We start from the raw sequence: 16559 nt of genomic DNA on the forward strand, positions 1-16559 counted from the left end.
ATGACATGGCTAAGAAAACAAAAAATTGCCCAAGTTTGAATCTTCTACAAGAACTTTTCCATCACCACTTGACTACGTAAGCTCATGGATCATAAAGTTAAATCAAATGCATTAATCAAAATAATTTCTGTTTTCATTTACCATACTGTTATTATAACTATACTATGCATCCCTATGCCTATGGGGTCAACCTTACCCTTGGATCACATCCGCCATTGCCTACAGCACATCGGTCTGTGTACTCGCAGTAGGTCCCATTACCATAGAAACCATCGTCACATCTACAAACTGACCCGGATTCCTGCCAAAAAAACATTAAAAGAAATGCAACACATGACAACAACTCCAGGTATAACCCAGCACACAGTCATTGCAAACTGGTCAATGCTTCTCTATCTTTTAATTAATGATGGGAATAACTCAACAGTTATCAAAGCCAGATTCATTGGCCTGTTATCCCTGGTAAAAGTGCAATAAGTTTCATGAAAAAGTTTCAATAGAAGTTGAGCTATGGCCAATGTTGAAGCTCTCGCAGGATGGTAATGACCAAACCATGGCTATGACAAAACCTTAATTCATTTATAAAAGAAACAAATGAGATAAAATTGGAACTGGTTCTCCCATTTACCTCATTGACACAGGAGCCATGCTGGTGACAGTGTGTATGGGAGTAGCAAGCTGTATCCTTTAGACAGTCACTACCGTCCCCGCTGTACCCAGGGTTACACGTGCAATTGGCAGTCCCGGGGCCAGTCATCTCACATGTAGCCTGCAAGGTAAAATGTGATCTATACAAAACCATAAGCAAAAGCATTAGTTTAATCATGAAGATATTGTATCTATCTAAAGGGAATCATTATCCACTTGAGTATGTTATATTTTATTCCCTTCCACACTAAACCATTTTTATTATACTCCAAAAAGTGATATGTTAAGGAGTTCTGCAATCTATATACCTGTAGATGGCATCCTCCACGACTATCCAACTGACACACATTGATAGGGTCACAGTAAGTTCCTGGGCCCTGGTACCCAGCCTTGCAGATACAGCTGAAACAGGGATCAATCTGCATGTATTACAGCTTAAACAAGGAAATAACTGCAGAATAAACCTGGAACCACCTGCAAATATTACAGCCGAAAAATGGAAACACCTGCAGATTTTACAGCTGAATTGGAACAATCTGGAGTTATCATAGCTGAAATAGGGAACCAGCTGCAGGTATAAGAGCTAAAACAGGAAACCGCCTACAGATCATACAGCTGAAACAGGGAACAATCTGCAGCTATAAAAGATAAAATGGAACAATTGCCAGGTATCACAGCTGAAACAGGCAGCAGCCTTCATGTGTTACAGAGTAAATAGGGAACCACCTTCAGGTATAACAGCTTAAACAGAGAACTACCTGCAGGTATTAAAGCATAAACCTGGAACCATCTGCAAATATTACAGCAGATAAATGGAACCTGCTGGACGTTTTACAGCTGAAACATGGAACCACCAGCAGTTATTCCTGCTGAAACATGGAACCATCTGCAGGTATAATAGCTGAAATATGGAACCACCTATAGGTATTATAGTTGAAACATGGAACCACCTGCAGATATTACAGCTGAAACATGAAACCACCTGCAGGTATTACAGCTGAAACATGGAACCACCTGCAGGTATTACAGCTGAAACATGGAACCACCTGCAGCTATTACAGCTGAAACATGAAACCATCTGCAGGTATTAAAGTTGAAAATGGAACCACCTGCAGAAATGACAGATGAAACATTAAGCCACCTGCACGTATTACAACAGAAACATTGAACAACCTGCAGGAATTACAGCTAAAACATGGAACCACCTGCAGGTATTACAACAGAAACATGGAACAACCTGCAGGAATCACGGCTGAAACATTAAACCAACCGCAGGTATTACAACAGAAACATGGAACAACCTGCAGTAATTACTGCTGAAGCATTAAACCACCTGCAGGTTTAGAGCAGAAACATGGACCACCTGCAAATATTACAACAGAACAAGTTTGAGAGTAGACAAAGCTAAAATGGCCAATTTTGATAAATTCAGGGGGCCATAACTCTGGAGTGCCTAAAGCGATTAGGCTGGTTATCGAACTTGACCAAGATATTTCACCAACAAACACTTTCATGAAGTTTGGTGGAAATTGGATGAGAAATGTTTAAGTTAGAGAGCGGACAAAGCTTAAATGGACAATTTTGACAAATTCAGGGGGCCATAACTCTGGAGTGCCTAAAGCGATTTGGCTGGTTATTGAACTTGACCGAGATATTTCACCAACAAACACTTTCATGACGTTTGGTGAAAATTGGATGAGAAATGATCAAGTTAGAGAGCGGACAAAGCTAAAATGGCCAATTTTGACAAATTCAGGGGGCCATAACTCTGGAGTGCCTAAAGCGATTTGGCTGGTTATCGAACTTGACCTAGATATTTCACCAACAAACACTTTCATGAAGTTTGGTGGAAATTGGATGAGAAATGTTCAAGTTAGAGAGCGGACAACATTGTGGAGCCGCCCGCCCGCCATGGGTGTTCCCATAATACGGCCATCGTAAGATGGGCGTATAAAAATGGAACTTTCAGCAAGTATTACAGTTGGAACATGGACAAATCCTGCAAGTATTACGTGTGCAGCTTAAACCAGAAATCATGTGCAGGTATTACAGGGAACCACTGAACAGCTGAAACTTTCGCACATGAACATGATTGTGATGGTGTTTATTACTTCTGTGTCTGACTGACTGTGTAAAATTATCTGTATAGATTGTTTTAAAACATAAATATGAGCAGCCAAGCTACTTGGACAATGTGGACAATGTGATGTAATAAAACATGCTGTTTATTTCACATATTGTTGATCATATAAACTGTTAGTAAATCTTGTACACGATATTCCAAATTGAAGCCACCTGCAGGCTTTCATCCAAATAAATGTTGAAGAATGTACGCTCTTGTCCAACCTTTGTTACATACATCATAACTTTGCGCAAGATAATATTTTCCTCTATTTATATAATAAGTACCTGTTGCATGAGGTTGTCAAGATTTCTTGCATTTTACATGATGCAGATGGCAACGAAATAAAATCATAAACATCTTATGAAAGAAGCCTTGTTTCTACAGGACATGATCTGGTTATTTTTGTTCTCTTATTATCATGAATCATTACATTTGCCGTACACATCTAACTTTGTCTTCATTTCAATGTTACATAAATTATGTATTTTTGTATGTTTAATGGCTAAATAATTTTAAGGGGCTACGTGCAGATTTCCACAAATCATTATAATTTTCTGGGATATAGGCTTACACAAGGTCTTGAATATCTGACTTATTTATCTATCTGTCAAGATGTTACACCTAGCAGACCTATTGAGATTCCATATGAAATATGATCATCATCAGTAGACTGAAAATGTGTTTGGTCATGCATGAATGTTCAACTTTTAAATAAATGGGTTATAAACGCATAAACACAGACAATTCTTTGTGCTTTCTTGAAAATAAGTAAACTTTACAACCAAGATGACATAAAAACTAGCCATTAAAGGAAGCAAATAGAGCTGCAAAAACATGCCGTCGTAAGTTTTGTTCCATAAGATAAAAGGTCAATCAGGGCTTCTAAAATCCTCTCAATTGGTCCACGCGTGCCTCTAACCACCCCCCAAATAAAAAACACCTTCGGACACAGCAATAATTTATTTTTTGCATATCTTATCTATGTTCGTCCAAAGGTTCTCAGACAACGATTATTGATTATTATTTTTCAGATCGTAAGGTATTTTCATTTTAAAGGAAGTTTAATTTCCAAAATACAAGTAGTTATCAAGACAAAAAAAATTCATGTAGTTTTAAAGAGGTTTTTTTAGCAAATTAAAATTCCTAGCAGCCTAAAACTATTCAAGACTGTGGCAGGAAGGCAGTGACTCAATGCTGTAGTTATCAATTTCAGATTTAATGTTTTTGTGGTTTCAAAGAAAGCCAGGATAATCTGTGCACTGCAAGAAGTTTTCATACAGAGATGAACAAGAATTTTTAAATATTCAGTATGTCGCGGTTTCAAAGTCACTAAACTGCAGGATCTTCTTTTTACATAATAAACTGGAACTCGTTTTAATATACACGCTCACATTTATTCCATTCAATCAAACAGTCAATCAGTCATTATAACAGAACGTAATGGAACACATCGTACCGCTATTAAACCTATAGGAACGTAAAGAAACAGTTATCGGAAAAAACCCAAACACAATAATCGAGACACATACATCATATACACAATCAAAATAATGCAATTAATATAGCAAATAGAGGTTCACAAAGTATATTCATGACATTCAATAATACTTAAAGTTACAAAAAATGCGCTGAAGTTGTCTTAAGCCATCAACAATTGCCGAAACTAGCCTTTCCTTTATAATGTAGATTAACTTTATTCATGAAAAGCAAAAATGTAACAAAATATAACTTTAAAAAGGTTTTTAACATTTCCCAGTTTAAGTATACCAAGCCTGTGAACCTGGGGGTGTGGCCAGTAGTCATGACCCCAGGGGCATAATTTGAACAAACAATCACAAGCAATTGTGACTTTACATGTAAACTTGGCTAAAAATAGACTTCGCTCATGTAGACTTGGCTAAAAATAGACTTAGCTAAAAATAGCATTTCTTTATACTTTCAAGACCAATAATCTAGGCATGCATGGGCGGATCTGGCCCGAGCTCTAATGGATATCTAAATACTGTACAAGTTTCATCGAGATACAATCAAAACTGAAGACTGTATTGTGTTCACAAGCAGTTGTTTACAGATGCACTGATTTCACTGATTTTTTATACTTTCAAGGCCCATAGGCATGCATAGGCGGATCTGGCTGGTTTTCGAAAGGAACCAAGCTCTAATGGATATCTAAATACTGTACAAGTTTCATCGAGATACAATCAAAACTGAAGACTGTATCGTGTTCACAAGCAATTGTTTACAGACGCACGGACGCTCGGACGCACATACTACGTACACATTACCAGCGCATAAGATGGTAATTGGTTGTTTGAATAATGACATCATTTCACATACATACAACTCATTTCACAAGTTACAAGGTTGTTTTTTCTAAGAGTCAGAGGTATTCCAAAGATCTTGCATTCATCAGAATAGGAATGCATTAAAAGAATATATATTCATTTAAAAAAAGCTTAATCAGAGTATAAGTATTAAACAAGAGCTGTCATAGATACAGTGTTCTTGATGATTCAGTCCATTTTAAGTTGAGCAATTGAAAAGTTTAGGAAAAATATGCATGGATCACTGTTAGATAAGATTACATGCAAAACCTAAATTTCTAATACAATTAATAAAAGAACGAAAAGAAAGAGTTATTTTTCTTGGTTATTTAAGTTGGTTGGATGGTTGAGTACTGTTGTATGAAGTCTCAATGCAATACATCAAGTAGTGTGCTTACATGCAAAACCTTAACCAGTGGAATAATAATGCCCATAATTTGCATAATATTCAAAATAGTGTTGAAATATTGATAACGTTAGATAGGGGAACACATTTATATGTTCAATGCAGTATTTGCCGAGATAAAGACTTGAAGCTTACATGCAAAACCTTAACCAAGGAGTGATGCCAATACCAACACTAGGGTGAGAAGTATAGCTCTCCTCATTCTTTGAATCGTCAAGCTAAAACTGATTTTCCAGTTCATTGACACACATGTACTACATATCCAGCCAAATGGGTAGGATGAATAACCTAAAGGTCATCGACTCAAAACTTATTGTGATACTGTCTTATTCTCATAAACTCATAAAAATTATGTTTTAAAAATGTAATTCTATTGATGATAATGACAGAAATTATATTGTTTCATTAGCAAAAACAATCTTTAAAATTTATAATCAAAAATTGTTGAATTGGAGGCAAATAAATTGATTTTCGACAAGATGCAATCAACGTTTAATCACTGATTGTACGTTTACTGACAGCGCTAAGACTTTTCTTTAAATAAAATGAAAGACAAGTGAACTGTCTATTTCAGTTGATTGCTTCAGTCTAAAACAGACAATTATTCAAAGTGGAAAGTACTTTGACAAAATTACTCTGAAAGTGTCTTGAAATAGCAATATTATAGTTCTTCCTCAGGATCTTTTGTTTCACATACAGGAATTTTAGGCAATTTGAAATTATTACCTTAAAAGCAGGGTAATTTAGTACTATTTCATTGCATTTAGATAATTTGCTACGATAACTGTAATGATACCATTGAACCTGTCATTCAAGTTCCCCTCAAAGTCTGCAATTCTGATCCATCAAACCATTTAAAAAAGAAAATATTGACTTATTTTGTAATAAAAGTCAGCACTTAATGCTGTCACTTTAAAATTCTTTACTAGACACAACATGGCTGTCATTGGCTTTGGTTGTTCAGCTAACAAAGTTAGAGCCCTCGAGGGTTCAATACTCCACCTGGTTGGACATGAGTCCCCAAGCAAGATGTGCCAGTTTTACCATAACAGTAGAAACAAGTGAGTTTCTCCATAACGATAGAATCAATACACAAACCAGACATTGCATTGAACACCTACCATCACAGAGGCACTCGTTACAGGACTTATTGAAGATCGTATCATCTCGATATAGTACCAAGAAGGTACTGTAGCTCTAGCCTGATTTACACTAGAACAGGTAATTTTAGGTCAGTGTTTCATTGGAATCCAACCAAGCATGGAACATAATACTTGGGAAAGGACATTTTGGAAGACTTATGAATTTCATGCTGATCTGTGAAAATTCAGATTTAAATTAATACTACTTATCTATTTAGCTTCATTGGAAAGACAACTATAAGCTGATGTTAATCACTCTCCATTTCTTAACATAACTCTGTTCATTTTGGGGAGCAAAGAGAATATGTCTCTGTTAGGGCTTGAACCCACAATCTCTTTATTAGTATGACGTCCCATAACTTACTCAAATGCAAGTTGCTCCTCTTGCCAGATACACTGAGCGTGGGCGTGGCAGTAGTGCCACGCATCGTAGCAGCCAAAGTCTGTGTACTCGCAGTTCTCACCATGGTAACCCGACTCACAGGTGCCAACCTCACACCTTCCATCCCTTGAGGAGCAGTTCCCACGTAAGCATGTGCATTCTGAAATGGATTTCAAAAACTTAGTACTCTAAAAGTAAAGCAGCAATTGCAATATAAAAAAGTGAATCTTCCCAAGACAGTCTTACACAGCTTGAGCAACAAAACATGACAAGTTATTGATCAAAACTGTTTTTTTAGTTGAGGTCTCCATGACACTGACCATGACCTTAGACTTACTGACCTCAAAATCAGTGTATAAGGGTAGATTACTTAACATTCATTTTTGGACTAGGGCACTTGTGGCCTAGTTCATAGCCGTAAACGCGCTATCTGCATTCTCAAGCCGCATCTGGGGGTTCACTGACGTAATGTATTCATACGCTGTATTTTGATTGGATTGCCGTTAGCTAATTTGAATAATCAAAGTAGTACCGGAACTGATTACAATAAAAACATCCAATAAAAATAGTTCTCCTAACAATTCAAGCTAACTGTATGTTCTTTTAATGAAGCACAAGAAATTCATACGTAGCGAGTGAGTTAATCGGGTTAACTACATTAATGTTCTTGCATACGGTCAGATTATATGCAATAAGAATATGAACATATTGGTAAAGAACGCATTGAATTTTTCCGTTCAATTCTCTGTATTGATAGACTGGTACCCTCTTTCTCTTTAATCTGAAAAGAAACCAGTATCAGCTAACCGCGGTGCCCATCGCGCATTCGAAATGTCTTGTGAATTCATACGTAAAGCAAATAAAGCATGCGGTCTTAGTAGAAAGCAACTAGGAAAGTTGGTTTTAAAAAAGTATTGTTATCCTTTGTATACAATGATGGTATTCCGAAGTCGGTCCCTGTTCTTTTTTTTCGACATACAGTAATTTGCATGTTTCCGTGATATTTTCTTTTTCGATACAAAGTTTTTTTAACTAATGGCATGGCACTTAGCACTTTTTAAATACAACATGATTTTTGGTATTTATTGTTAAAATACTATTAATGTTAACTAAAAACCATATGCCGCGTACCTGTATAACTTTATATTTTTCAGGAAAAGTAAATCAGGGTACCAGTCTACTTTTGACCTCAAAATTTACTCTGATCAGAGCAGCAATGATTCAGACATGTATGTTATCACCCAATGTTGTGGAATAGTAAAGTAATGAAGATTTAACCTCTCAACAGTCTTTCTCAAATGCTGTCCAGTCTTTTTTATGCTTAAGAGTTACTAACCTCTGATGTCAGACCAGAAATCATCTTGGCATGAGATTGGATCACTATGGATCATTATACACCAGTCAATTGTAACCACAGCTCCCACATCTGGGGGTATATGGGGATAGCCCAGCTGTTTAGAAGGACTATGTCAAACCCTGACCAGATATAATTTCTTGTCTTTTCAAATTACCAACTTGGCAATGGTTTTATCATAACATAGGATATTGGTTTTAAAGAACATGTTAGTGTTTTTGTATGTGGAATGAAATATCATAAGTGGCACTAAATTGAACATAATTTATAGATCTCATTGATATTACGCATAGTCCCAAGTACATGTTGATCTAAGATTTAAGGCTTGGATTGAGTCAGGGCAAGAAAAATGCCTGTTAATACATTGTACTTTCCAATGCAAGAACTGTTTGTTTATTCAAGTAAATAAAGCAATCCCCACACCAAGGAACTGCAGTATTGCATAACCAGCTTAATTGACATTATGAGTTGGAGTTCAAATTGCTGCAATTAAAGGCACATCTAGTTTTCAGAATTATTCAATCTCTGATTTAGCAACCTTAATATAGTTATTTGAACTACTTTTACAAAATGAAAGCTTTTTTAGATTTACAAGGACGGGTGAAAAGTATTTGCCAAATTTACTGCAACACCTGATACCTGTTGCTTAGGAATCCAACAAATTCTTGGCACTCCAAATGTTACTGTACCATTCAATTTGGAGTGCCTGAAAAGAAAGCTTCTTGATTCTATATTCAACATCTTCTTTCTGTATGACATATTGGACCAGGAGAATCATGAACCTACAACCTTTTGCATCTATTGAGATAGGGAGCTATCAGGACAGTGACAGAGGACAATACAAGAATGGCCAACTGCTGCATTTATTGAGTTATCTAATGCATACAAATTAAGACGGAGAAAATAATTCTTAATTTTTCCAAACTACTTCCTTAAGCATCTTGTACATGTATGTAGTTGTCTTTTACAATGATTGTTCAAAGTTACAATGGCCCTGTGGGTTAAAGATGCTCTGTCCACGGGGTAACATGTTTTGTACATAATAGGGTTATAAGTACTGCGTTTTGATCCAGGAGGTTGTATTCGACTCAAGTAGATTTTTGAAGATTCGGATTTCACAAGGCACAAGCCGAGTAAAATCAAAATCTACAAAAAACTACCAGAATCAAATATGACATTCCGCCATATCCGGATCAAAATGCAGTACTAATAACCCTTTTATTATATTATACATTACTGATTAGATCACTTAGAAGCCACATCTTTGCATAATAAATTTCATTTTAAGGATGCACTCATTGGCTTAATGACGTCAATTTAATATTGCGCAACATACTTGTTATGACGTGACGTCACAAGAGTGGTATATGGCAATATTGCACTGGAGCGGAATATGGGTTAAAGTATTTTGTGATATGTATTGCATGTGGATTGATGATGGGTATAAAATAAAGAATAAAATTATGTTTGGTATTCTATTCTCACTAGCAGTGTGACTGCTGACACCATGTTATGAAATTTGATGGTCAAAGTATTTAAAAGACATTTCAATATTTCATACTTTAAAAACGATATTCATCTCATCTTAGTCTACTCAACTTGCTTTGCTATGTACAAAAGTCTGCAGCAGTAATATGAATAGCATTAGACAGAAGGCAGTGCCTAATATTTATCAACAGCACTAAGTTATCATGGTAACATGTTATATGAATTGCATACCAAGCACAAATTAAGAGGGACAAAATTATTCTTCACTTTTTATATAAAAACTACTTCCTAATAGCACTGTGTATGCAGTCTGAAATAGGTGTACAATGTAGATGTCTTTTACAAAGATTGTTCAAAGTATGGCCCTATGGTTTAAAGCTCCCCTGAAAAAGAGGTGACAGGTTTTCTATATAGTATAAAATTACATCATTGAAAATCTTCTCTGAAACTGCAAATAACAGTCCTTTGATATAAAAGAATTTGATCAAATTTAAGAAGTATGTGTGCCAACCACGTAAATTAATTTGTACAAGTCTGATTTAACGACTTTGAGAAATTCAAAAGAACTATGACTTTATCTGATTTAACGCTTTAGCCCCCCCCCCCCCTCACTCTACACACACTTAACTAGATTTTTCAAATTTCCTTTGCAGCTTGCAAGCAGTTTTAGTCTAAAGTGTAAGCTAGCCCATTAAACAGTGACCCCTTGTGATGTGAACCAATTTTTTCAATGCTTACAACATGGTTGTCAACATCTCTGAATAAAGCCCTAGTCCATCAGTGCTTTCAGCACTTTGATTATACAGAGTATCTTGACTCTCCTGCAAATCATTTTTAAGTCAATCAGAACCAACTTTTGTAGTGAAATTAACTTGACCCTTGACCTTTGACCTTCTCATCTACTAACCATGGCTAATGTTTACACAAAATTTAATCAGAAGCTATTGATCAGAAGTAAAATTGTGGTGGCAACACAGACAACACTGACAACAATGAAGCCTAAGAAAGTGATTCCTAAATATCTGCCATGCTTCACATGTGACGCCTTTTAAAAAAACAAGTTTATCATGATTTTAATCAAGAAAATGGCATTTTTCACAAATCCACAAAACCCTGATGGATGAAATGTCAAATGGGCAGACTCATTATCAAATTCTAAAATATGTAACATCTATAAATATATTTATATATGTACACCAGACAGTTAAAATTTCATTGATAAAATGTTGCCAGCCTTTTCCCATAACACAGTTGCAGGCGCGTAGGAGCTGGGGCTGCAGGGGCCGCGGCCCCAATGTTCTGGCAAGTAATGGCAATCGGGCTGCAAATATTTCGTACCAATCTTCTAAAAAATCTTATTTTAATTAAAGCTACGTGCTTAAAGATTAATACAATTCTGACATGATATTGAATATACAGGTCACCATGTCATGATTACACCATCTACTTAAGTCGTGGCGTGAAAACAGTCGGCAGATTATCAAAAAAGACAAAAATCATCCGTTTTTAATGTTTAAAAAACTGTAGTTGATTGTGATAATTGCAATTTTTCGTTAAATCAGAATTGTCATTAGATAGCCAGCAACATGTAATATTTCAAACTCGTCACACTCAAGTTTGACTTTATAATTCCAAATCAGCCAAAAAATAAATAATTTCGAAAGAGACTAAAGGCACTAAAAAAACAGAACACATAGCATTCAACTCGGTTTGGCTCCAAAGTCACTCTTAGCCTCACTATGAAGAGTTAAACTGCACTAATTTGCCTATTAAAATACATTGTGAGACTGCGCAAATATGAATATTTAAAAGTAAATAAATACTGGTGTATTTATGATTGCTTAAAAAATAATAGGTCACTGTTGCTCATAATTTTATTTGTTATGCTTGCAGGGTACAGATCCTGCGTTCTGCTTCACAGGTATGACAGAGATGAAAGGCAGCAAGATTGGCAACACAAAAGTTGAGAGCGGGTTCATCAGCACCGGCTTCACCAATTAAAGAGACCAATGAAAAAGTTCCGAAAACATGAACAGTCAGATTGTCACAAAGAGGCTGTTGAGAGACATGTTAACATATTAATGATTGTTCCTCAGTGAATAAATGTTATTTAATGATATTAGTTTTATATCTATCAACTTTTTTGAAAATTAAACCTGAACTCACTGGAAATTGAGTCTTTCAGTACTTAAAATTGAAAAAAAAATCTTCATGGGAGGGGACACCCCTCTTCAGCCAACCCCTTCCCCAGCCCCAATGTCAAATTGCTTCTTACGCGCCTGAGTTGAATGTCCCTGTGACATATAATAGAACCGTTGCTAAATCTGTATCCAAAAAAGAAATATATCATGCAATTTCTGAAACCCTCAACTGTTAATCGAAACTGAAAGCCAAGCACAAAAAGGAAACTTTATATCAGAAGAATTAGAGTGTCTTGACAACTTGGAGAATGTCAGCAGGCAAGACCATCATGCCCCCAGCCAAAATACTGCCTCGTAAGAAATCTTTCACAATTTAAATAAAAAGTTCTTCAGTTTTGAAATTTAAATGCATTAATATCAACTGCGGATGATTTTGGTGCAAGTTGTTATTTCTCAACTACCAATTATTTCTTTACAGACATTATTTGATAAACATATCATCAAAATACGTCATACATCAGAATGTCTGCCAAGCGATATTACACTATCAGACAGATCTCAAACTTTCATTTAATATTTGGGAGTATTTTTTTGTGAACTGCCTTGGAGCGCCCTCTTTTTGGAATGGAAGAAAATTAAACAGGTGTTGCACTGTGTTTGAGGGAATTTTCGTTCTTTTTGTCTACACATTAACTAATATTATCTGATTTAAAGGAGAAATTAAATGCAAATGTTTTCTTTCACAGAGTCAATTATATTAAGATATAGTACCGGTAACTTTAAATTTACAAACAAATTCAAGAATTAAAATTCCCCACCAAATTGTTCATTGTCAAAGTTGTAATCATAACAAATCTCCAATTTCAGCTGAACTCTGGAAAGAGAACTTTATTTGAAACAAGAGGGCCAACAAGTGCCCTATCTCACTCACCTGAGCTCTTGGAGAAACACCAAGACAAATTGTGGATGCTAAGGCTGTTAATGGATGTCAAGTAATGTGATGGTTAATAGGGAATAAAGCCATTGTTGAGGTGGTCATTGGTTACTAAGAAAAGGGGAATTTTCTCTTGGCCTACAAAAATGATACACAGTAAAAGGACTTGAGAATATTTCATATACTTGATAATAGTTTTAAAATAAATAAAATAAACAGAAAACAAATTGTTTCCCAAAGGGTAACCTAAATTATATACCAACATTGCTAGATATGTTTCAGTGTGTTTTTTTCCGACATATTTGGGGCCAAAATCAGCCTCATTCACAGTACTTAAAACATGTCCTTTTTCCAAGATGTGAAAATAAAATTCCAAATTATAAATGTTGAAGAAAAAAAACAAAACAAGAGCTGTCACAGTGTGTGACGAATGCCCCCGAATGTGACATTGACCTATGAACAAGGTCAGTACATAAAAAGTTGATCTTGCCTTTACATATCAAATACATATGGCAAGTTATTTTAAATTGCCTCTGAACATAAAAAATACCACCCATGTAACTGTCGGTGTAAAATTTTAGTAATATTTTCCTACTAAGTTGTTTGTGTAGTTCTTAGTCAACAATTGTTAAGTTTTAGCTAGTTCCTTTCCGTTTTGATTATTGCGGCGCTAGTATTTGTACATGGTTTAGTCCGCGATTTAGTCAGAACCTGCTAATTTTGTTGCGCATGCGCACTTTGTATTTTCACTTTCTAGTCGAACGAAGAACAATCGAACGTCAATAAAACTTCAACGAATAACGAATTTTTCAAGTTAACGATACATATTTAGCAGCTTGGTCGGAGCAGCAAGGTAATTAAACATTTTGTAACGTACTTGTCACAGTTTAAGTGAAAATGATTTGATATCTAGAACATAAACATGCATTTTCTGTGAGCATGCTCTGCGAACGGCTGCGTGAAATGGCATGGTCTGACACCGCATGGGGCTATAAATAGCACTCGGTATTGATCAAAGATTAATACCTTTAGATGGATCTATAGTTTGCATTGATAGCATAATTTATGCATTGAGGGTATATTTTATTTGCATTATTAAATGATTCCGGCAATGCCAGAGTCATTTTTGGTATTCCCCAAATTGCGTCTAGAAAGAGTTGTCATTCGTAATTTACAGTGCGGGTCAGACATGAGTTGTCCCTCTTTGCCCATTAACAACACGTGTTTGCAAATCTAGTCATTCAATTGATATGCTGTTTGGTTTAATTGCTATATATGTTTAATATTTTAGGGTCCAGGGTATGATAAATACTCTGTACTTTGTAAAACCATGTAATAGAAATATGCTAGATCTATACTTTGTGAATTATGGTTTTTCTGTTGACAGATTCACCCTCTGCTACAATCAAGATTGTGTGATTGTGTGAACAGTTAAATATTACTTGGCTGTAGTGTTCTAGAGTTTGTTTGTTATACACTGCACCCAATCTCAACGATCACAATGTAGATCTGGACATGCTTCTATTACAGTTAATTTGTTAAAAGTCATATGCAGTCATATATAGTCATACTTGAAATAATAGTCATGTGTAATACTAGTCTCAGTCGTGAAAGGTTTGTTATTGTCATAACTTTAATAATTATGAGTCATTTTATTATAATTTCAGTTTTTACGGTTTACGGTACACATCTACGGTTTATGGAGATGAAACGAATAAATAAACTATAGAAAATCGAAACCCGTTGTTGAACAATAATTTGACCAAGCCAGCTACACCCATATTTGACAACCTACACTCTTATGACCTTATATTCAGCATTCCATTGTGAATAAACACTTAGTGTATCTTTCACCTTAGAGCTAGGGACATGGGTCTTGTGGCGACACGTCGTCTTGGTATGCCGAACACATGTGGCAAGTTATTTGAAAATCTGTCCATACAAGGAAAAGTTACAGCCCGGACACGACAACCTATACTCTATGTCCTTATATGCAGCACTCCATTGTGAATAAACACTAAGTGTGACCTTGACCTTAGAGACAGGGACACGGGTCTTGCACGCGACACATCATCTTGGTATGGGGAACACATATGGTAAGTTGTTTTAAAATCTGTCCATACAAGGGAAAATTGCAGCCCGGACACAACAACCTATACTCTATGTCCTTATATGCAGCATTACATTCTGAATAAACACTAAGTGTGACCTTGTCCTTAGAGGTACGGACACGGGTCTTGCACGCGACACGTCGTCTTGGTATGCTGAACACATGTGGCAAGTTGTTTTAAAATCTGTCCATACAAGGGAAAGTTACAGCCCGGACACGACAACCTATACTCTATGTCCTTATATGCAGCATTCCATTGTGAATAAACACTAAGTGTGACCTTGACCTTAAAGGTAGGGACACGGGTCTTGAACGCGACACGTCGTCTTGGTATGTGGAACACATGTGGCAAGTTATTTTAAAATCTGTCCATACAAGGGAAAGTTATAGACGGACACAACAACTTATACTCTATGTCCTTATATGCAGCACTCCATTGTGAATAAACACTAAGTGTGACCTTGACCTTAGAGGTAGGGACACGGGTCTTGCACACGACACGTCGTCTTGGTATGTGGAACACATGTGGCAAGTTGTTCAAAAATCTGTCCATACAAGGGAAAGTTACAACCCGGACAGGAGTTATTGAGCCGGACACACGGACGGACGGAGGGAAGGACGGACGAATGGACGGCCGGACGGACGGTGCGATTTTAAAATGCCCACCTTCGGGGGCATAAAAAACATATATAAACAATTTTGTATGGAACTGATGGTATTCTTATAAAGAACATCTTTATCACATTTTTTATCCATTCTGTCTATTCTTATAGCATTCTTGTTTAAACTTTTTTGAAATTCCCTATTTCAGTCAAAATGTGTTTTTATCAGTCAGAAAGCCCCTTCCCTAATTCCCAAAATGGTAGAAAAAAAACCTGTACTTATACTCTATTCATGATGTTTTTGTGTATATTTATACCCAATTGACTTCTTTCTAGAAATCAAGACTTGTACAGTTCATGACAAAGCTTTGCCATTCAGAATTAAAGACATCTCATCATGCATAATCTCCTAAGATGTTTCAAATCCCCTTTCCAGACATGTTCACATTATCTATAGTTTTCCCAAATCAAGAATTATTGGCAATGTATCCAGCCTGCTGGCAATAAGTCCTCCAGGGAGAGTTTCAATTATCAAACACAGAGTTAACCATTTTTAAGGTCCAAAATTAAATTGAAAACTTGATTTGAAGGCAATAACCCCATGCTTCTACTTTCAAAGATTGCATTAAGGCCTGAGTTGTCTGGAACCGCTAATGACAATTAAGCATTGCTGATGCAGTCAACACATTGTTTCGCCCTGTTTTTAATGAATAACAAGATGCCAATGCAGCAAGGCCGAATTAAAGCCAATTTTTTTTATTTGACAATATAAACTTGCAAAACTAAGATTTTAGCTAGTGATCAAGTTTTTAGGCTGTGGCCGCTAGGCCTGCAGACTTTTAAAACTGTATCTCGGAATATACCATTTGGAGAATAATATGAAATTTTTAACGGATTTTTTGA

At 36.0% G+C, this 16559-nt stretch overlaps 1 protein-coding gene across 3 annotated transcripts in view; it reads right to left on the reverse strand.

The window, feature by feature from the left end:
• Positions 1-16559, reverse strand: part of LOC128218075 (stabilin-2-like) — a 145837-nt gene that overhangs the window by 16488 nt on the left and 112790 nt on the right. For all 3 annotated transcript variants that reach the window (XR_008258310.1, XM_052925606.1, XM_052925607.1), the window contains exons 20-23: positions 7010-7187; positions 957-1050; positions 629-769; positions 197-301 (exon numbers count right to left, since the gene is read on the reverse strand). Coding sequence is in view for 2 of the 3 variants with exons in the window: in XM_052925606.1 (XP_052781566.1) it covers positions 197-301; positions 629-769; positions 957-1050; positions 7010-7187 (518 nt within the window). In the remaining variant the exon portion in view is untranslated. The remainder of the gene's footprint in view (positions 1-196; positions 302-628; positions 770-956; positions 1051-7009; positions 7188-16559) is intronic.

Source organism: Mya arenaria, chromosome 14 (genome assembly GCF_026914265.1).
Source record: "Mya arenaria isolate MELC-2E11 chromosome 14, ASM2691426v1".
NCBI classification, from domain to species: Eukaryota; Metazoa; Mollusca; class Bivalvia; order Myida; family Myidae; genus Mya; species Mya arenaria.